At 43.0% G+C, this 21,266-nt stretch overlaps 4 protein-coding genes across 5 annotated transcripts; 1 reads left to right on the forward strand and 3 right to left on the reverse strand.

The window, feature by feature from the left end:
* Nucleotides 1-275: 275 nt before the first annotated feature.
* Nucleotides 276-7,081, reverse strand: Trap1 (TNF receptor associated protein 1). Its single transcript, XM_088033774.1, has 10 exons — nt 6,876-7,081; nt 6,415-6,824; nt 5,858-6,371; nt 5,618-5,801; nt 5,423-5,570; nt 1,083-1,207; nt 855-1,042; nt 578-809; nt 459-531; nt 276-412 (listed from the first exon to the last, which is right to left on the reverse strand). The coding sequence occupies exons 1-10, from the start codon at nt 6,979-6,981 to the stop codon at nt 311-313; spliced, it is 2,082 nt and encodes a 693-aa protein (XP_087889900.1). The 5' UTR covers nt 6,982-7,081; the 3' UTR covers nt 276-310.
* Nucleotides 1,350-5,440, forward strand: Fancd2 (Fanconi anemia complementation group D2). The gene is made up of 2 exons (XM_088033773.1): nt 1,350-1,827; nt 1,897-5,440. The coding sequence occupies exons 1-2, from the start codon at nt 1,496-1,498 to the stop codon at nt 5,414-5,416; spliced, it is 3,852 nt and encodes a 1,283-aa protein (XP_087889899.1). The 5' UTR covers nt 1,350-1,495; the 3' UTR covers nt 5,417-5,440.
* A 335-nt stretch (nt 7,082-7,416) lies between the features above and the next one.
* On the reverse strand, nt 7,417-11,833 carry shd (cytochrome P450 family 24 subfamily A member shade). 2 transcript variants are annotated; one of them, XM_088034007.1, is made up of 3 exons: nt 11,650-11,833; nt 8,570-8,999; nt 7,417-8,524 (listed from the first exon to the last, which is right to left on the reverse strand). In XM_088034007.1, exons 2-3 carry the CDS (start codon nt 8,997-8,999, stop codon nt 7,497-7,499), a joined length of 1,458 nt encoding a protein of 485 aa, XP_087890133.1. In that variant the 5' UTR covers nt 11,650-11,833; the 3' UTR covers nt 7,417-7,496. The 2 variants fall into 2 exon arrangements, with proteins under 2 accessions (XP_087890133.1, XP_087890134.1); XM_088034008.1 differs by lacking the exon at nt 11,650-11,833 and adding an exon at nt 11,582-11,631.
* A 1,743-nt stretch (nt 11,834-13,576) lies between these two features.
* Cad86C (Cadherin 86C) lies at nt 13,577-19,401 on the reverse strand. The gene is made up of 4 exons (XM_088034678.1): nt 19,219-19,401; nt 17,035-17,683; nt 15,430-16,982; nt 13,577-15,382 (listed from the first exon to the last, which is right to left on the reverse strand). Exons 2-4 carry the CDS (start codon nt 17,662-17,664, stop codon nt 13,681-13,683), a joined length of 3,885 nt encoding a protein of 1,294 aa, XP_087890804.1. The 5' UTR covers nt 17,665-17,683; nt 19,219-19,401; the 3' UTR covers nt 13,577-13,680.
* Nucleotides 19,402-21,266: the final 1,865 nt, after the last annotated feature.

A 21,266-nucleotide genomic window follows, 5' to 3' on the forward strand; every position in this document is an offset into this window, starting at 1 on the left:
CCAATCACCACGCGACTGTGATGATGTCAGATTCACTACACGTCAACGGGGGCCTTTATGAACACGGAAATTTCACCACAACGCCTTCCTACAACCCCAAAACCACCCCCGAAAGTCACAACAGGAATTTTAACAACCTCCTCAATTCCACAAAGTGAAGAACTTGGTCACGGGTTGTCATAACTAACGCCCTTGCCATCACATGACGCCAGTTTCCGGCTCGACAAACACGCGACTATGAGCGGGAGATTCAAATCAAAACCACCACATTTTTATTCATATTTATTAACAATTATACAACTACATTAATTTAATGCTTCTCCAGCGCTTTCGTAAGGAGGGTGTTCATTGAGGTAAGGAGCACTCTGGGGTCTTCCACCAATCCGGCGCCCACCATGGAATTCGCAAACAACTAAAAAAAAACCCTCAAAATCTCCTCAATCACGACAATAAATTACCTGATTAGCCAAAAGTTCGGCTAAAAGAGGATCAGTCGTCATAAGCTTATGCAACTTCTTTATAATGGGATGCCTGGAATGTAAAACTGATTACAAACTCTATCTAAATCCCGCCCAACCTTGGATTAATCTCAAACTTGGGCTGTAAAATCGCATATCTCCTATCCTCGGATAATTGGTGACTCTGCGTCCTTATAAAATGTCGCGCCGCTGCCATTTCTTCAACAGTGACCACGCACGGGTGGTTTTCCAGCCTCGTCGTCGCGTTCACATCCACGGCCCGTCCAGCGAGTTTCTTCTTAATCCAATCCGATAACTCGTTAATCTCGCTGCGTTTCAAGCTGTCTTCACCTACAAATCCAAGATTAGCACGAATAGAGACGTCTCGATGTTTACCTAAGTTATTAAGATCGTTAGCAGTCTTGTCGTCTCTCATGTCTTTCTCAACCGACACCAATCGGTACCCATTGAACTGTTGCAACTGCATTAGCACCAGCTCGTCGTATGGCTCGTAACAGAAAAGAACTTCTTGCTGCTTGCTCTTGAGGGACTCGTAGTAGGGCGAGGCCTCCGCCAAGCTACGGCTAAACAGAGGGTGCATTTGGGGAGACAAGTTAGGAGTACCTGGGGGCGGCGAGGTAGAAGATTGTTTTGCTGTCTTTGGCGCGGGCGATGTAGTCGTTCAGGGAGACTTTCTCGTTCGGCTGCTTGTGCGAAGACTCAAAGAGCAGCAGCTTGGCGGCGTCTTCCTGGAAGAAAAAGAAGAAGAATTTATTCCCCAATTTCCACCCCCTAAAATCCCCCAAACATCCAATTTAGGGCCCCCAGCAGCATTTTATCGCTTTGAATTTGAATTTCGCGCTGCTCGTCTCGTGACTTTTTTTTCTCGAATTGCCAGTCCGAATGTCATCTGTCAAATCAATTCAAAAACCATAACAATTCTTCCTGTTTGAACCTGCAGGAATTCGAATTTGAACGTGGAAAAATGAGTCTGTTTCCCTCAGAAGTGTTATCAGTGTCGTAAATCATCCGCCAGCATGTCGCAAGCGTGCAGCGGAATCCTAACCTTGAATTCGCAGCCCGCCAAAAACCCGAATACTGAATTTTTCAAAAGTTCCACGCGGGATTCTGGAATAAAACTCACATCAGGCGATGACCCCAACGTGCTAACTCAGGAGCAAGCGCTGGTGGTGCGTGACCTTGAGAAAATCCTGGAGTCTAACCAGGAGCACACCGGAAGCTTCCTCAGAGGGTTCAAGGTTTTGATCAAAAAGGAAAAGTACTTGAGGAAAGCCCTTTCGCCGACTGTCTTCAAAAAGCGCGAAAATGTCGACTCTGACGTAGTGATCCATCAGGAAAGTTTATTCAGGTAATTTACGACGTTATGTCACACCTCATAAATCACCACTTTATGGTGTTATCACAACCTAATTTGCAGAATATTCCTCAAAGTGAGCCACCTTCAAAAGGATGTCATTGAGATTCTACTCGCGGAGCTCACCTCCACGGTCTCTGAGGAAGACACCGACGTCCCCCTGTTGCGCCTTCTTTTGGGGCAACTGCGCTACCTCCCCCTCATCAAAGACACGCAATTCCTCACCACGCAGCTCCTGGACATCATCGAGGTGGGGTCTTACCCCTCGCAACTCGAAATCTTGGACTTGATGCCGGACATCGTCCCCGACAGCGAGTACAACCAAATCGGCGAAGAGCTCATGAAACTCTTGGACAAGAACGAAGAGCTGGCGGGGGCCATCATCGACTGTCTTAACGCGCTGGGGCTCAACCCCGACATCCGCTCGCAGATTCAAGACCACATCCTCGCCAAAATCTTAACGGGGACTTCCTTTAAAGTCTTTCCGTTATACCTCGATTTTCTCCTCGACTCGAAAGCTTCTCCGGCGATTTTCCTTAAGATGCGTACGGCGTTGAACACTTTCATGGCGTCGCAAGACGACGAGACTCTCAAAACCGTCGCGTTCACGCGGTTGCAGAAATCCGGGGCTTCCAAGAGTGTCTCGGAGACGTGGGTATCCACAATCTCTAATATTAAGAATCACGTTGACCACAAACCCGTTGATCTTCTTCTCTTGTTCATGTTGCATTCAACCGCGAAGCTGAAGAAGCGCACGGTGGAAACCACCTTCCGAAAGAAGGTGAAGGACGCGCAATTCAAAAGTAGTCTTCTGGAGGAAGCGTTCGAGAAGTACCTCCCGGAGCAGCTCCAACGGGACTACTTCAACTCCATTGTGGAGATCGCCACCAGTCTTCTTCGCACTTCTGATGATCCTCTGGTGGCGGACTTTGCGTCCACCCTCTTCAAGTTGTTGTACACGCAAGAGAACACCGAGCGAACGTACCGTCAGGAAATCCTCCAGAGTTTGCTTCTTTTGGTCGGGGCTAGCGACCACAGGAATGTGAGTGTTGTCTTGAACATCCTCGCAGAGTTGGCGGAGGATATTTCAGAAGCCCCCATCCTCATGAAGCTGTTGGAGAAGTTCGGAAACTTCGAATTAAACGACGTGCGTTTGGTCTTCGAGATTCTTTGTCGGTTGACTTGTCACGACGAGGCTCTTCTGGGATTAAAAGAGGAGTTGCATATGGTCGTACGGAAGCACCTCACTAGTACCAATCGGAGTTTTAAGTACCGAGGGATCATTTCTGCGGTGGTGCTGGCAAAGCACATCGCAACCACCAGCGAAGACCAGAGTGACGTTGCCATGTCCGAAGACTCGATTATTAGTGTTAGCCAACTAAGAGGAGCGGCGAAGGAAGCAGCGGAAATTTTAGAACAGACGAGGATTTCGGCGGTGGATTCTGCGGAGCTCACGGGGCTGTACTACGACCAACTGGGAACGATGTTGGTTAAAACCGAGCAGTTGGACAAGACATTCTTGCAGTGGTTGAACGAGACCATCACCAACGACTTCCAGAATATTTACGTCTCGGAGACGATCTGCGGCGATATTAACGACCTCCAGTTTAGTATACAGTACAACCTCAACAGTGTCGACGAAATGGAGACGGAACTGGCAGTGAACATCGCCGAGTTAACACTAAAGTCGGAGAAGACCTCCATTTTGGTGCTCGCTCCTCACTTCCGGTTGCTCCGGATGTTGCACTACAAGCAACAAAACGGCGATTTGTCCTCAATTGACGCCCTCCTCGGCTGTGGTGTCATCCTTCCGAAGTTCGAGCAACGCGACAGTTTGGGCATCGACCAACTCAAGCAGATGGCTGACTGCATCTTCCACTGCATCAACTGGTTCCGGGAGACCATCAGCGGATTCGTCACGCAAAAGGACAGGAAGTTGCGAGCGAAAGTCGTGCAAAGACTCGGGGATTTACAAGAACTAGAGGGATTGTTGGCGGAATGTTTGGAGAGCATCCCCAGTCACAAGCTCCCGCAGAGTTACTTCAACGCCTCCACGCAGTGCGTGGCGAAGTCACCGGTGAAAGAAACCAAGGGTAAAGCGCCACGGAAGAAGTTCAAGAGCAAGGAGGTGGTGGACGACTCCACCGCGGCTCCCACGACTTCCAAGAGGAAGCCGAAGGAAGACCAACGGTTGGTTTTCAGGGAAATCGACACGGACGTGGTCATACTGTTGAAGTACCCTTTAGCTTCGGAGGAGCTCACCTCCAGCGACCAAACCTGTCTTAAACTCAACCAGCTCAACTTCATTCTTAAAGACTTTGTTACGAAGTTGGCTCTCATTACGAGGAAACGAGACCTTGGATTGTCCCACTTGAACATGGTGGAGCCCGTGCAGATCATGACGGACTGCGAGAAGATCCTCCTCAACGTGAATCGCCACTTCGAAGTCATTCTGAAGCGACTAGAAGAAGACGATGAGGACCTCCGAACGAGCTTTGGTCTGATCTTGGAGTGTCTAAGTCTCGTTTTCTCCTGGTCCGGTTTCCAACACTCGAAGCGCTTGGATCTTCTGAGGGACATTCTGAAGGCCTTCCGGGGACAAAGCAGTACTCCTTTGAACTCCGTTAGTCTTTTAACAGTGGAGCTGGTGGAGAGGTTGTCCACGTACTCTGATCATTGTACTCTTCTGGCTCAGGCGGTGAATTTAGTGACCACCATGGAGGCTCTTTACACGGTGAGCCCCAACCACTCCATCCGCTCGAAAATCGCGAAGACCGCCGGGAAGCTGTTGAACAAAAACTGGGAGAGTCACATCTCCGCCAGCATTGAAACTTTGATAAAATCGTATTTGAGTGGCGCCAACATTAAGACCCTCTGTGGGATTGTGGGGACGCTCCAAACCGAAGCCCCGAATCTCACCTCCAAAACCGACTCTCTGGAGATGTTGAGGAGTGTCACGAAGAGCAACTTTTACCTTCTGTACCGTAACCTCTGGGCGAGTCTTCAGGAGCGCGTCAAGACAGAAATCCAATCTTTAACCAACGCCAAACACCTGTCGCTCTGGCGCACCACTGCGCTCACCATGCAAGGTCTGATGACCGTCGCAAAGAGCCAAGAAAGCAAACATAACTTGGCGTGTTTCCTTAAGAAGTCCATCGCGATCTTGAAGATTTTCCTCTCCCACGGGATCCCGATTCTGGAAATCGAACTGAAACGAGAGCCCGATCGCGTGGTGGAGATCCTGAAGACCATTCAATCCAACACGAGGTTCCTTCACCATTTGTGCTGCTACTCGAGACTGACCAAAGACGCGAGTTTGATGGCGTACGTGCCGCAATTCCGGCTAACTCTAGAGACTCTTATTTACAGAGTGAAGGCTGTCTTAGTGGCGAATAACTGCTCAGCGGCTTTCTGGATGGGGAATTTGAAAAACCGCGACTTGCAAGGTGATGATATTCCCTCCCAAAGCACGCAGAGCTCTGTGCAAGAAGAGGAAGACGAAGAAATGCCCAGCGATGAAGACATCGTCGACGACGACGAGGACGACAATCTAAGTCGTGCAGAAAGTGAAGTTTTTGATTAATATTACCTTTTCGGATTGAACGGGATTCGTGATGATGCCCTCTTTGATGAAGAGTCCGTAGTCGGCATAGAACTTCTCGTATTCTTCCGGTTTCTTGTTCAATTGGTCCAGGAGGAACTTCAAGACTTTGCTGGTTAAGACGTCTCGCAGTTTCCTGAAAATTTTTTATAACGAAGATTTTAAATAAATTAAGTTCAATACCTAATAAGAGAACTGTTTTGTAGCAATTCGCGGCTGAGATTCAACGGGATGTCTTCAGAATCCACGACTCCTTTGACGAAGCGCAGCCACTTCGGAAGGATGTTGTCGGTTTTGTTCTTGATGAGGACCTTGCGGGTGTAGAGGGCGACGCCCGACTCCACCTCGCGTGACATTTCAAAGAGACCTGCAATGTCGTCATGCAATGCTGCCAACTTAAATAAAATTCGAGGCGTCCTTTACCTGGTTTTCCTTCTGGGAAATAGAGCAACGCATGTATCGACAAAGGGACGTCCGTATTGTAATGTAAAATATACCGAGGGACGTCGTAGCTGCCGCTGATAAACCGGTAAAACTCATTGTGCTGCTGCAGAGTGACACTCTTAGGGTCTGCGAGCCACACAGGCTTCACAATGTTGGCTTTCTTCCCGTTTAAATAAATGGGGCTTCCTATGAAGTTGCTATATTTGTTAATGACACTCTCAACAGTTGTGTCGTCGCAGAACTCGCGGCATTCGGGTTTCAAATGCAATACGATTTTAGTCCCGCATTGTACCCCTTCGGCTTCTTGGATTTCATAAGACCCCGTTCCTTCAGAAGTCCACTTGTACCCCACGTCGTCCGTGGACAATCTCGTGTAAACCTCGACTTTGTCAGCTACCATGAAGACGCTGTAGAAACCGACCCCGAATTGCCCAATTATGTTATTGCTAGTCTCTGAAGACAAGTCCTTTTTTTGGAGTTGCTCCAGGAAGGCCTAAAACGGTTTTTAACACAGTCTTACAAATGCAACGTCTTACTTTGGATCCAGACCGCGCAATCACCCCCAAATGCGCAACTAAGTCTTCTTTCGACATTCCAATTCCTGTATCCTGCACCGTCAGAGTCCTGTTTTGTTTATCCGTGGATATGTGTATCTCTAGAACGCGATGGGGGTCCCGTAACGCCTGTCGGGTCTCATCATCAGCCAAAGTAAGAAACCGAAACTTCTCCAGAGCGTCGCTAGAGTTTGATATTAACTCTCTGATGAAGACCTCCTTGTCGGAGTATAGCGATCTGGCGACGATGTCCAAGAGCATGCGAGTTTCTGCTTGGAACTCGTGTTTTGTGGCGTCGCCTTTCGGTTTCTCGGTGTCTTTAATAATGGAATGGTAGTCTTCATCTTTGGAGGCTGTGTTTGTGTTTGTACTCATACAACGGAGTAGATTTTCTGCAAACGGAAATTTCCAAACAGTGTGACTTAACCGCACTTTTTACCTACCTTGAGTTCTTCGTACGTTGCGAATGACACTGAAGTTGTTAATTGTGATGTGACTTCTTGCGGTTAAAGCGAGTCTGTTTAGGACGAATCGGCTCAAATGTGCCATTTTTCTTTGAGATAAATCGAATTTTTTTGGTCTAACCTCAAAAACACCGCACAAGTGTCAGAATGTTACTATGTAAACGGACAAAATTCCCTAGATTTTTCAAATTTGGAAATCACTTTTTGGGGGGCTATTTCACAATACTTGTTCTGTATCTAATAAAAGGTTTAGCAAACAATAGTTTGATTTATTTTAATTTTACCCCAAGGTGACCCTTTGTTTATTTATAGTCGTTCGGTTGGTTGCCTAACCATTTTGTTACAATTATAGTTATTTATAAACAATCGTGCGAGCTAGTTTTTACCATTTAATGCAATTTCCGTTGCATAACTTTCCCAATCTGCACTAAAAAACCCCGCAGCCTCTTTTCAGTAAGTGGCTTCGTTGTGATCAACGCGCCCCTTTTTCCCCTTCATGAATAAAAGCCCCAGTAAAACGCCTTACTTTATTGATTATAAAAATAACAAAGTCCATTTGTTAAACGTCCAAAACACAGCCACAAATTTCCTTCCCACTTCTCACACTCTGTCTTTAAAAACCATTTTGATGTCCTCCGTCGGCGCCAACATGAATTCAAACCTCGTCTCCAACTCCTCTTCGGCGACAATTTCAAAATTCTTGACCGTTTGTTCGAGAATCACCGGAAGCACGTGCTCCATTAACCGTTTCCCCGGACAAATCCTCCTCCCGGAACCAAACGGTATCAACAGCATGGCATTGCTGGAACCTTTCTCTTCGTTGAGCCACCGCTCCGGGTTGAAAGAGTCGGCGTCTTTGAAGTTGGCTTCTTCGCGACAGGCGATGCCGAAATGGCAGAGGATGGGGGTACCAGCTTGCACGCGGTATCCTGACAACTCCATGTCCTCCTCCAGGATGCGGGCTAAAGGGTTGGCCGTGGGGAGCAACCGGAAGGACTCTGTAAGACACGCTTTGGAGTAAACGCCCGTTTCGTCCGACACGATGTTCTTTTGGATTTGGGGTTGTTGTCCGATCAAGTGGAGGAGGAACAGAAGACTGTTCTTTAACGTGTGGATGCCTGCAGACATGAAGTCCACGATGGCCGCAGTCTTTTCTCTTTCATCAATGGGGGCTTTGAGGATTGCCTGGAAAACGATGCTGTCTTTGGAGTCGTCGACGGACCGCACGAGTTGCAACGCCAAGTCGTAGATGGTCTCTTCGCTCTTACTCAGTCTCTTGTAAGTGGCTGTTGGAAAGAGCTTCCAGAAAGGGAGACCATAATAGGTGTCCCGCGTCGCAAGGAAGTGTTGGCGGATTGCCGCAGCCAGAGACTTACCAGTTTGAGTCTCAGCTCCTGGGAGCAGAAAGCCCATTCTTTGCCCCAAAACCAAGGCGCAAGTTAGTTCTAAACCTAAGCGATCTGCAATGTCTGCTAACGCGACTTCGGAGGATAAAGAATCTCGTGACTGTTTAATGAGGTTGCACCAGTCGTCGACGATGGCGTGGACTTCTGGTAAGAAGGAAGAGACAGTCTTCGGGCTGCTGAAGACTGGAGTTAATGTTGTACGAAGGTGGTGCCATGCTTCACCTATAAAACACTTTTAGAGTCCTTCAAAACTGTTAAGAGAGTCACCTTGTTCATTGACCAAGCCGCTGCTCGCATATCTATCAGGTCTGCTTCTTCGGTAGAGCATGATGGCCTCCACTGGTGGTCTCAACGGATACTTTCCTCCACTCTTCACGACTTTGATGATGTCGCCCTTTTCAAACACGCTAATAATGGGAATATTTCCCCAATACTCCTCCTTGGCGATGGCGCCATACTTTTTCCGAACATCTTTGTAGTGTTCGTGAAGTTGATGAATCGCGTACTTCCCCAAGAAGAAACTCCACGTCGTACCAATTAAAGGAAGACTTGGAGGGCCTGGAATGACGCGGGGTTTTTTGGTGCAGTCGGTTTGGAGACGCGACCACCATGGAGGACGATATCCCAACACCACGAAGATTATGCAGAAGATGGAGATAACGACGGCGTCAAAAAATCGTAGAAGAAATTCAATCATCTGAAGACGATAAACAGTATAAGAGGAGGAAGTGGTGTTGATTGTACTTACGGAGATTAGAGAGTGAAGAAGAGACATCCTGCTCTGATTACCGCGTTTTTCTCAGGGTGTTGTGTAATTTTTATATCATGACAAGGCAAGATAAGATTACTTGCATATTTTTACAATTTCGGGGGTATTAGCTAGAGGAATTAAAGTGACTCCAATAATTTATGATTGTTTATTATCAGGTTTTTTCAGAGGCTATAAATGTCTTATTTATTGTTGGCAGCGCTGTTTGGTAAATTTTTTTTAGTTTTGAACCTCCAACTGTCAAAGACGTAGCAAACAGAAGTATCAACATAATACAAATTCTGAGGTTGCAGCTTCTAAGATTTAGGGCGTTAAACACTTGAAAACTGAAAATCAAATATCCAAAAATTTAAACGGCCATAACTCGGTTGTTTGTGAGCAGAACGAATCTTACGTTTTTGGAATCTACGTAAAATTCTGCGTAAAATGAGACAAAATAACTTAAATTTGCTCCAAAAATAAGGGAGATATCGACCGAATTAGATTTGGACAAATTAAATTCAAATGTAACTATCATTAGTCGAAAAAATCTTTTTTAAAATTTTTCAAAATCGAGATAAGAACGGATTTTTATGTAAAATGACGTGAGAAAGACGATGGCGCGAAGCATTTCTTTTTATCTCTTGTAGTTTTAAAGATATCGGGCTTTAAACATTTAAAAAACTGAAAATAAAAGATCCAAAAGTTTAAACGGCCATAACTCGTTGAAATTCTGGGTAAAATGAGACCAAATAACGCTAGTTTGCTTCAAAAATAAGCGAGATATCGACTGCATTAAATTTGGACAAATTAAATCCTTGCTTCAAAAATAAAAATACTCTCAAAACTTTCTGGGCTATTTTAGACATTAAAACGCGAATATTTAGGCAACCAAGAAACAGAGGTGAAATTCCAAGACACCAGCGAATTATTCATGAAATTCTGCATAAAAAAAGCTAAAACAATGGCGCGAAATTCAAAATTGGTTGACTTATGGCGAAGAATAAATGGAGCCGTTACATTTGAAGGGCCTCTTAAATGACTTAATTTTTCATAGTGAAAACTTTGTCAAATTCGATTAAATGAGACGTTATTCCAAAGAACTTGTTAAGAACTACAAGTTTACAAAATTTAAACCTAATCGGTGAAATAATTTCAAAATTATACAAACTTTCTCAAAACAAATATTGTAAAAATTTTCTGGGATATTTCAGTCATTAAAACGCGAATATCTAAGCAGCCAAAAAACTGAGGAGAAATTCAAACACACCAATAAATTCCTCGTGAAATTCTGCGTGTAAAGAAGCCAAAGTAATGGCGCGAAACTCAAAATTGGTTGATTTATGGCGAGGAAAACATGGAGTCGTTACATTTGAGTGGTCTCTTAAATGACTTCTTTTTCACAGTGAAAACTTTGTCAAATTCGATTAAATGAAACTGTAATCTAAAGAACTCGTCATGACCTACGAGTTTACAAAATTTGAACCTAATCAGTGAAATAATTCCAAAATTTTACAAACTTTCTTAAAAAAAATTTTTTTAAATTTTCTGGGCTATTTCAGTCATTAAAACGCGAAAATCTAAGCAACCAAGAGACAGAAAAGAAATTTAAAAATACCAATAAATTCCTCGTGAAATTTTGCGTGTAAAGTAAGTCAAGTAATGGGGCGAAATTCAAAATTGGTTAATTGATGACGAGGAATAAATGAAGCCGTTACATTTGAGGGGACTCTAAATAAAGCCCATTTTTATAATAAAAATTTTGTTAAATTTGATTAAATGAGGCATTAATTTAAAGAACTCGTCAAAACCTAGAAGTCTACAAAATTTGAGCCAAATCGGTGAGATAATTCCAAAATATGTCAAAATTTTCTGGGCTATTTTAAACATTAGGAAGCCGATATCTGGGTAACCCAGTAACGGAAATAAAATCCGAAAACACCAAAAAATTCGTCGGGAAATTCTACGTAAGAAGAGACCAAAATCACGGCTATAAACCCAAAATTATCCGTTTCATCGCAACTTTCAGTGAGCAAAAAAAATCTTAAAATTGTTTACTTACTCTTAAGAAGATATCAGCTAGATCAAATCAATTGGATTAGGAAAATGAGGCACCACCAGACAGTTTGGTATAAAATATCACGATAACGTGTTTACTACATTCTGATATTTAAAGAAAAAAATAGAAACAATGAGTGTGAATGTCCTATAAAACTGGAGCAAAATACCAAGAAAGTCTATAAATAAAATGAAGGTGATGTTTCCTCAAACACTGATAAACCGCAGACATAAAACGAGACGAAAAAGCGTCAACTTCTTCGTCTCCGCAATTAGATTATTCATATATTCTTGTAAAAATTGGTTCATGTAACCCTGAAGATTCCATTTACAAGAATTAATAACACAAGGTGGCCACAAAAAACCAAGGATGATGTATCTGACCTCGCTCCAACAACAAAGGGATGAAAAAGTTACCTTTATCACGGCGAGATGCAAAATCCACGATAATTTTAACACGACTGTTCCATTACCTGCTCTTGAGGGTTGGATTGCCTCCAGAAATCACGTTCTTCACTGTTTACACTGCAAAAGTACTAACCTTGTCGTTTGAAAACCTCCAGTCACTCGATAACCCACACTATATGATATCTTCCGAGAGATTATTACGGATTTTAGGTTAAAAGAACGATGCGTCTTGCTTGGGTCTTTTGTATAAACTGTTGAAGAATAGTTCAACAGCCGCATCTCCAACATTCCAGGCTCGTAACGGAAGTTTGCCTTCTTTCAGGAAGCGCGCCAACTTCGGCCACGGGGATTCCCGAATTCTTGCAAATTTTCAGCACTGAAAGACTTTCGGGGTCATGATCAACGCGCCGAGGTCAAGAAGAGAAATGCGCATCTTTACGGTTACTCTACAGTTTGAGTAAAATCGTTTTTTTCTTTTCGTGAATGTGGAAATTCAAGGGAAAGTGGAACGATTTTTTTGCGACTGAAAAATGAGGCTGTTGAACTGTTGCTAATTGTGTTTTAGATCTGGAATTTCGCCTGACTTGGAGATCCTTATTGTTATGATATTATCACAGCCTGGAGTTCAAGGACCCCGAAAATTTATTTGAATTGAGATAGGAGTGACCTCGCTGTGGTGGGCGCTTTAAATATTTTTCTTCTTTGACACTGGAATCTGTTTCTAACGATTTTGGGTGCTGAAAATGCGCACATTTTGATGGAGAAGGTGCACGCAGGTAAATAATTTTCAAGGTTGCTAACAGGTAAAGTGGTTTCATCCCTTGGGCTTTCACCACCTGTCTACCGCCAGCGGAAGTTCAAACTTTAATTACATGTATAATCTAATCGTAGGAATTAAAGTCTTCCCACTGCAAATTCTTTTTATTTGTAATCCACCTGTCTCACATAAACGTGTCGATAAATCGATTCGTTTTAATCTAATCGCAATCACTTCTGTCTCGTCTTGAGCAGAATTTCTCGAGCAATCCAGTGCTGTCTTTGGATTTTATCTACACTCGCGGGTTGCCTAGATCTTCGCGTTTAACTAGCTCGAGGGGCCTAAAATTTTTCGAAAAAAAAACTTTTGAGATAACTTTTGAACTACTGCACCGATTGAGTTCGGATTTCACATTTTTGGAGGTCGTAAGACCTTCTTTAGATTGATGACAACGTAATCTAATTCGACACAGTCTTCACTCTAAAAACTGGTTTTCTTTGCGAGCTTCTTGGCAAGATTTAACATTTCTATAAATAGGTTAATTTTAAGTTTCCTACTGTAATATTGGTTTCATCTTAAGGATAATTTTACGAAAAAATTATTGGTGTCTTTAGAATTCAAGTGCGTTTAGGGGTTACTTAGTTATCACGTTTTACTTTTCGCGTTTCAAAAAAATGAGGTTAAATCTTCCGACTGCTTCAAACTTATTTCAAATTCAACATTTTTACCCAAAACTAACTGAAAACTCAACATGAAATGATGAAGTAATTAAAAGAACAATCTGTTTTCAAATTTACGACAAAATTATTTTTGAATTTATTCTCAATTTGAATGTCCCGCGAGAGCGCTCGTTCCTCATTGGTCCATCTTTGCATCAGTAGTGCCGCCGCGTCTGAAGTATGGTGCGTCGCAGCTTTTTAAAATGGACAAAAATGAGTGAAAAATGTGAATCTGTGCAGTATTTGTGGTGTAAAAGACTTCCTCAATGGTCAATCTTCAATTTAAGATGAAATTCAGGCCCCGGGAGGACGTTGCACACCGATTTCGGTGAGTGCAAAATTTTCAAAAATTTTTGGAAAATGTGGGGTTATGGGTGTTGAACCAACTAGAAATTCGTCAAGAAGGCTCAAAACGTACGTTTTGCGTGCTTAAATTGTAATAATTGCAATAAAAATCGTCCAAATCTCGGAACGCGTTATCAGGGTTGCCAACCACCATTAGTAATCACGTGTCTTTTTTTCAAAATTCTTATTGGCTGAAAGTACAAAAGACCCCACGGGCACCAACCTCGAAAAATCAAAAACACTGGCAAAGTTCTTTATTTACGAAAATACACATAGAAAACCTGCGAACTAAGCAAAAATACTCTACTCTACTCCGCGTTATTCTTTAAAAAACCGAAAATTGTTATAACGGCGGACTATGACTGTCCGGTCTTAATTGATTAGTATGCATGTCATCGTACGCTATCGTAAAGACACTCTTTTTCTGAGCGATCGGAAGCCTCGCTAACGCAATTCCAGAGTCAGTGTCTTCCTCTGGTTTCCTTACAACAACATATTGAGCCTCATACCGATGCTCTGAGTGCTGAAGAAGTGGATGCTCGGGTCCCACGCCATTCTTCTTAACATCGACTTTCTTTCTAGCACTAGACTCGGTGTCTTGCAGTAACCTACTGGTAACTTTCTTCGTTTCTTTGGTTGCTTTGTCGCTTTTTAGGCGGGGTTTGTCCGATTTGGTGCTTCTAGAATCTTCCGTGGTTCTCGAGGACTTGTTATACCACTCCATGTACCGCGAGGTTCGTTTTGGTTGTTTCTTCTTTAGTTTCATGCTGAGGTTCGTTTGACTATGGGCTCGAACTGCTTTGGATTGAACCGGCGATGGTAGTCTCAAATCGGACTCTGAGTAGTACTTGTGTTTACTGGAATCCGTGGTCTTTTCAGAGCGAGGACTAATTTCCTCCAGACTGTCTGAGTAATACTCCAGCTTGTCTTCGTTTTCCTCACTATCAGAGTGTTCTAAAGACGCCGTGATCTCTTTCAACACTTCTTTCCGAAGATTTCTAGGCTTGGTAGCCGAAACCTTCTTCTGCCGCAACTCACTAGTCCTAGTCTGCCTGATACTAACTTTCGGTTTTGCGCTCGTCTTCACAGGCTTCTCCTCCACTTCCGATTCTTCCTGAATCGGAGTCTTCAGCCTCCTCAAATGCGTCCTCCTCCGCCTCGCATTCGCTCGCATGACCGCAACCTCATCGTCACTTCCATCACTCGCGTCATTATCCGACCTCACTTTTCGTCTCGGCGGCCTCAGAAAAAGCGGCTCAGTCTGTGTTTCTTGATCCTGATCAGTCTGAGTACCTGCGGGAAGCGACTGCGTTTCTAATCTCAAATCTCTTTCGCGTTCCATGAGAATCTGTCGTAACAACGCGTTTTGTTGTCTCAAAGACGCCTCCAGCAGCTCGTGTTCGGTCTGGAGCTTCGTCACTTGATTCGGGAGGCTCATTTGCCGCGCAGCTTCTGTTTGCTGCTGGTCTATGAACCTCCTCATGAGGATGTCTTTGCCGCTGTCGTTGATAAAGTACTGGTCGTTTCCTCGAGTTACCAACCTTAAGATGTCGGTGTTGCCTTCGCGGATGTACAACTGATCGCGTGATGGCTCTCTTTGCAACTGTCGGACTCTTCGGATTTCAGTCCGGTCGGAGCCTCTTTCTTGTTCGTGGCGTTGCAAAGACTCCGCTTCGTTGTCTATGAGGATGTGCTCAGGAGTCCACGCTTCTCTTCGGCCGAACCATTCAGCGACTTGGACGGATTTGCTTTCTTTTCCCAGACCTGGAGCTTGGACAACTTTTTGGATTTCTGCGGAGACGACTTTTCGTCGTCGTTTCGGAGGGACATAGAGAGGGCAGCCCTGGCAGATACAGCAGAGGATGAGAACGAGAGCCAGGAGAAGAGCTAGAATTAGCAGGAGGATGAGCAACCACAGGAGATTCCCGGACTTTTGGGCGGTTTTAATTTCAACAGTGCTTGCGTGGTGCTCGTCGAAGACTTGGCGGACGGTGTTGACGTCGATGAAGTCGTCGGAGTACGTCGCGGTGACCACCACGACACTCCTGGAAGATCAAAATTAACAATGAAGAGGACCTGGGGGGTGACTTACTTATCGCTGGTGGACCCGGTGCTTACATCTTTAGCTCCAGGTTCGGACCCTAGATAGGGTCTAACTTCATTTATTGTGATCCGGGCGCCAGTCAAAACACTCAACTGTCTGCGGAGGACGTCCAAGTCCGGGTTCTTCCCCGGAACGATGAACACCATTCGTCTAGATTGACCTTCAGGGGGGTAAATTCGGACTTCGCATTCGCTTGAGAGTCTGGGAACCCCACCATCCCAAGCCCTTGCGGTGGTGACCACAACTCTACTTTCAACCCACGTTCTTGTAACCAGGAGCTCTCCGGTAACTTCATTCAAAAAGAGATTGTCAACTGGTCGGATCAGCTCGTACCGCACCATATTGTTAGGCGAAGAAATATCACCATCGATGGCTTTAACAAACGCTTTGGTGGTAAACGCCGTCTTGTCTTGATTGAGGATGAACTCATAGACCGCTCGTTCGAATTTGGGCTCTTCGTCGTTGACGTCGAGGAGTTGCACAGTGATGGCAGCTGTGGAGGTGCGTCCTCTTCCTTCTTCATCCGCTGCTTTAACGAGGAAGTTAAGAAAGGGAGTTTTCTCCGCGTCCAGAGCACGCGAGTTTATTACGGTGACGATCCCAGAAGTGGCTTCCAAGGTGAAGAAGTCGCTACCAAGACCGGTAAGTCCGGTGTAGCGGATTTTGCTCCCGGGCTCCCGGTCAACATCAGTGGCCTCGACGCGAAGAACGGTGGTACCAATCGGAGGGTTTTCTTGGATAGCTGCGCGGTACTCTGGTTGAGAGAACTGGGGAGCATTGTCGTTAACATCGTTGAGGATGACTTCAAGACGTGCCCGTGCGGTGAAATTTCCAGTACCGACTTCTTTAGCGACGATGTAACACTCCACAGAGTGCCACTTTTCGTAATCGAGGAGTCTCGGATTGTGGACGCGCACTTGGAATTTTCCTTCGCCTTGTACAACACTTGGAGTGACATCGAAGGTGTTGTTGTTCCCCGAAAGACTAAGAGCGATGACGTTACCAACTTCTGCGACCACCTCCGCTTGGGCCAACTCTAAGACAGTACCAATCGGCGAGTTTTCGTCCAACAGAGTACTGTATTCGTTGGAACCGAAAATCGGAGTCCCCGCCCTGATACCTGGAGGAATCAAAGCTAAACTGACTGTGGAGGACTGCGCTGGGGGCTCATTCTGATTGGTTCTGACTTCTTCGGCTATCACCGTTAAAAGAATTGGTTGGCCGCTATGAGAGATCGCGATGATGTCGTTGAGAGGACGCACCAATCGGAGTTCTCCTGTGTCTTCCGATATGTTGAAGAAGGAGGTGAAGGCGTTACCTTCTGGGATTAACCCGTAGCGGATGTCTCTAGGTTTGCCCCGATCTCCATCCTCCGCGTGTACTCTCAGAACGACGTCTCCAGGAACTAGGGAGGGACTTAGTGTGGTTGTGGGCGGCGCTAAAGTAAAAACAGGAGGAGTGTCTTGAACGTCCAACACCGCCACCAGAAGAGGCCAACTGGCGATATTGCGAGTGTCTTCGGTGGGAATGGCGTAGGGGTCCTGCAACAAAGAGTGGTAACAAAAATCGTACCCACACCTCCAGAGCTCTTACATTGGCTAAAACCATGAGATGGTGAACATTGGTGGTTTCATAGTCCAACCCCCCTAGCAACACAATAGTCGCTTGAGCGTCCCTTCGATTAATCAACTTCTGGTGTATCCCAAACTGCGCCCCGCCCCACAGCTCCATCACCACCCCATCCCCTTTATTCTCGTTGCCTTTCGCTATAATACTCCCCAATTCCGTGTTTCTTCGCGCGTTTTCCGCCACCATCAACAACGTGGGGGCCCCAGGAAAAATCTCGTTGATGGGAGTCGTCGCGTTCGTCGCTCGAAACGAACAGTTAAGTCTCGCCGATTCCCCTCGTTGATTTTGAACGACCACCCCAAAGTCGTAGAAGCGTTCCGGTTCGAGTTTTCTTCGCAAGATGACATTAGCTTGGCAGATGGAGTTGAGGTGGGAGCAGTTGAGGCTTTCGATGAAGACAGTCGTTGAGTTCTCGAGGGTGAAGATTAAAGGATAGGCGATGGAAGGGTCGTATGCTCGGAGGCGGTAAATCACGGAATTTAGAGCGGCGTCGGCGGGGACTAGAGCTTGATTGAGGAGGGCAGTGCGGTCGAATTCGGGGGCGGCGGAAACGGCGGCGAAGAGGACGAGGCAGAGAAGGGGGAAAGGGGGCATAGTTGCTCATTTGAGGTTTCTGGAAAAAAGTTAACAGAACTTGAAAGATTCGCTCTGATTAATTTTGTTTGTACGAATTTCCTAGAAGCGTCCACCGATAATTAAGTCATCAATTAAATTATTGTAATCATCTGTTGACATGTCGCTCGTCTTCAAGTAAAAATAGTCACAAACACGTAATTGATTTGGAATTGTTAAAGTATTGATCGCCCGTTTCCGATAACGTTTAATAAATAATTTTTATCAAGCTTTGTTTTGGCGCCGTTCTGTTTATATTTTCAATTAATCATTCATTTCTTCCAGACATTACCTTCAGATCTAGGTCAAAGTTTTGCATATCCAAGACATATTTTCATGGTAATAACACGTTTACCACGCAAAGAATATTTTGTTGCTATTCAGCAATTGGAAATTGCGCCGAAATTAACATATTTATGCAAATTATTTTATTTGAGTCAGCGTAAAAGAATCTGCAATAGTTTTATAAAAGTGTTAAATAATATTATGGTAATGCGAATTGTGGATGTTATGAAAGACCTTGACAGTGAAAGTGTACTTTTACATTTCACTCATTTCAAGCGCACAATCTCGGAACGACGAAAAAATTTGTACTTTCATTCAAGGAAAATTATTGTGCGAAAAGGAGAAGAATTCGATACGCGGTTTCGGCGAAATTCGAAGGAATAGAAATTTAAGAACAAAGTAAACAAGGTTATTCAAATTGATAGTATTTATGGTGCTTTTATCTGACCTTGCTTGATAAAATTACGACATTTTTCCCAGGTTTTGTTGTCTTTAATTTCGTCATTATTTTAGATTTTCTCAAATTGTTTCCTTATTTCTTCGATTTTTGAAAATGTGTGCAAATTTGGATTCGACTTTTGGATGGTTGCACTAGTGTTAGGAAACTTTTTTCAGAGCATCAAATTTATGCCAAAATACATATTTGCCGATAAAATAAAAATCGTGTATTTTTTTTGAATAGATCATAAAGTAAACATTTTAAACGCAATACAAATAATAATTTAATTGATTCAATTTAAAAGCAAGTATATCCAATATTCGCTGCTCTTCTCCTAAATTTCCTCAACAATCAAATTAGAATCTGAAGGATTTAAAGAAAGAATTTCCGGAAACAAAACGAAGAAATGAAGAAGAGAAGTTTGAGGAAGCATCTTAAAAAAGAATTTACCTAGAAGAGAATTTGAGGAGAGAATTGGAAAAAAATTTTAAGATGCCTCGAAGAGTGTCGAGATGACCTGAAAGGAAAGTCCGAAGAAAGTCGTACTTTGAGAAGAAAATTTGAAGACAACGACTGTAGAAAACATTATTATTCAAAGGCGCTGAATATTTTTTAACAAATTTGATTTCACAATAATTCAGAATCATAAATTCTAAAACTAGAAAGTGTAAATACGCCTAAATTTACCTCAAAAAGCCGAATATTTGGCCGCGAAGTGCAACAAAGAAATTCGTCGTTCTTCGTACATTCACTTAATTAATTAATTATCTATCATTATTAATTTTATATCTGCGATAAACCCAATGACTCACCTCACGAACTTCAAGAAACCTGCACAACCCCCGCACTTAACTCCCGATAAGAATATCCATAATTGCACAAATTCGTCACCACCGCCACACTTCACATCCCTTTGAAAAATCACCGTCCACCCCAAGCATAGTCACTTCTTAAAGTAGGGTATTTCTCCCTCACTTTCGTGACGTTGCCAGTTAATGTATGGGTATGGTAATAAAGGTATTGGTCACTCTGGTCATAGCTGGTCGCTTGGAGACCCTACACATACAACAGAGATCGATTCCGTGGTGGACTACTTCTTGAGAACGTTCCGCTAATAAATGCACGAAAAGATAAACATCTTCGGATTTACGTAGAATGTTCTTGGCTATTATGGATTCCACGCGAGATAGTGAAAAAATGTTTGTTGAAGGTGAATCGGTAAATATTGAGGGTGGCCGCTTGTCGTGTTTTCTTAGTGTTTTTTTTAGATTCACAATTGAAAATTGCTAAATTCTGTCACGGAAATTGGTAGGCTTGTTTCGCGTGTTCTGTTGAACATAATTTGAACAAGCACGTATTAACATTATAATAAGCTTTCTTTGGGACAATTATAGCTTGCGATGATCAAATGGACTGATTTTCGGTTAACAAGTCTTAATTTAGACTGCAGAGTTTTCACTTTTTTTCATTCTCATTCTGAAATTTTTATCTTGACGCACAAACTACGAATATATGCAAATTTGTGACCTTAATTTTATGTTAACTTCGTAAAAAACTTGATGTAGTGAAAACTAACTAGTCTAACTTCCCTAAGAAATTCTTTAAATCTTCAGACTTTATGAAAATGAAGAAATTTGTTTAAAACCTGATTTTTTCCTCGCGATTTGAACTCATCAGAACACTGGATAGTACCTAGATTACATACCGAGGTGGAGGAGGTTCAATTTTCCACCGAGAGAAAGATTTTTTGAGAGACAGGAGTGAAATTTACGTTGCGTTTTGTATACTATTTCATTCACAATTTTACAAAAATTGACAGAAATGCCTCCAAATGTTAGATAACTAAATGTTTTTAACTGTTATAAACATTTTTCTCATAAACTACAAAGGATGAGAATTTAAAATTGTGTTTTTACTTTCTTGTTTCCAATTTTTTTAAGCGTGCTTTGGAACGGTAACAATTTAATTTTATGTGGATCCTTTATAAATAAATTTGGTGGTCCAATAGAAACAAAAAATTCTCAAAAATTTTTGTAGAAATATTTTTTTTTATAATGCAAATTGAGATAATTCAGAAATTATACAATTTAGGTATAGCACATTATACAGAAAGTGATCTTCAATTTGCATATAGAACTCAAAAATGCAATAAAATATAGGGTGTTTCATTTAAAATAAGCAAGTCGACTGCTACTTCCGGTATAACCGGAAGTGTCACGTAAATGTAAATCTATTTATTTGATTCGGTCTTATCTGCTTACTTTTGTCCTCAAAATTTCAAATTCTTATCATTTCTATTTTCTGAGAAAAATATACACGGTGTTCAAGAACTCATGACCCATAGAGCCAGGGAGAGTGCCGACAGCAATACAGATGATAAATTTCAAAACAAAAATTGGTTAAGTTTAATAGTATTTGAGAAAGGATAAAAAATTAACAACCAATCTTGGAAGCTTATTCTAGAGATAGAGTAAAATATCCTAGGCAACGAGAGTGTAGTGATAATCTGACCAATGAATGATAGTATGTGTCCATAGTTATCAATTTTCAAATATATACCGTTCTGCTTTGGAATTGGCTACCGTTTTTTTGTCTTAACTCGATTGTTTTTTTGAGCTAAAAAATTTTTGTTTTTAAATTTTGGTTTAGTCTCCATAAGACTTTTTTCCCTGAGTTCTAGGACACCCTGTATACGTTTATAACAGTTAAAGAGTTAAAAAAAGTATGCGAATAATTGGAAATGTCAATATTTTAACCTCCTTGTCACAAACAATGTTTTTTCTTTAATTATGAAGAGAAATTTTTAGATTCGTGTCTAGCTAATAACATAATTTCATCCGCTCGATCGATAAGTTTTAAA

The sequence above is a fragment of the Gnatocerus cornutus genome, chromosome 4, assembly GCF_029298725.1.
Source record: "Gnatocerus cornutus isolate USDA-ARS CGAHR chromosome 4, icGnaCorn1.1, whole genome shotgun sequence".
Classification (NCBI taxonomy): Eukaryota; Metazoa; Arthropoda; class Insecta; order Coleoptera; family Tenebrionidae; genus Gnatocerus; species Gnatocerus cornutus.

Excerpts from the sequence above, each read along its gene's own strand:
- Trap1 (XM_088033774.1), bottom strand. The coding sequence starts at position 6,981 with ATGGCACATTTGAGCCGATTCGTCCTAAACAGACTCGCTTTAACCGCA. Across the intron at positions 6,372-6,414 it reads TTGCGCGGTCTGGATCCAAA|GCCTTCCTGGAGCAACTCCA; the intron begins GTAAGACGTTGC and ends AAACCGTTTTAG. Across the intron at positions 532-577 it reads AAGTTTGAGATTAATCCAAG|GCATCCCATTATAAAGAAGT; the intron begins GTTGGGCGGGAT and ends TTTACATTCCAG.
- Cad86C (XM_088034678.1), bottom strand. The coding sequence starts at position 17,664 with ATGCCCCCTTTCCCCCTTCTCTGCCTCGTCCTCTTCGCCGCCGTTTCC. Across the intron at positions 16,983-17,034 it reads ATCTCATGGTTTTAGCCAAT|GACCCCTACGCCATTCCCAC; the intron begins GTAAGAGCTCTG and ends TCTTTGTTGCAG. Across the intron at positions 15,383-15,429 it reads ACCGGGTCCACCAGCGATAA|GAGTGTCGTGGTGGTCACCG; the intron begins GTAAGTCACCCC and ends TTGATCTTCCAG.
- shd (XM_088034007.1), bottom strand. The coding sequence starts at position 8,999 with ATGATTGAATTTCTTCTACGATTTTTTGACGCCGTCGTTATCTCCATC. Across the intron at positions 8,525-8,569 it reads CGGCTTGGTCAATGAACAAG|GTGAAGCATGGCACCACCTT; the intron begins GTGACTCTCTTA and ends AGTGTTTTATAG.
- Fancd2 (XM_088033773.1), top strand. The coding sequence starts at position 1,496 with ATGTCGCAAGCGTGCAGCGGAATCCTAACCTTGAATTCGCAGCCCGCC. Across the intron at positions 1,828-1,896 it reads CATCAGGAAAGTTTATTCAG|AATATTCCTCAAAGTGAGCC; the intron begins GTAATTTACGAC and ends CCTAATTTGCAG.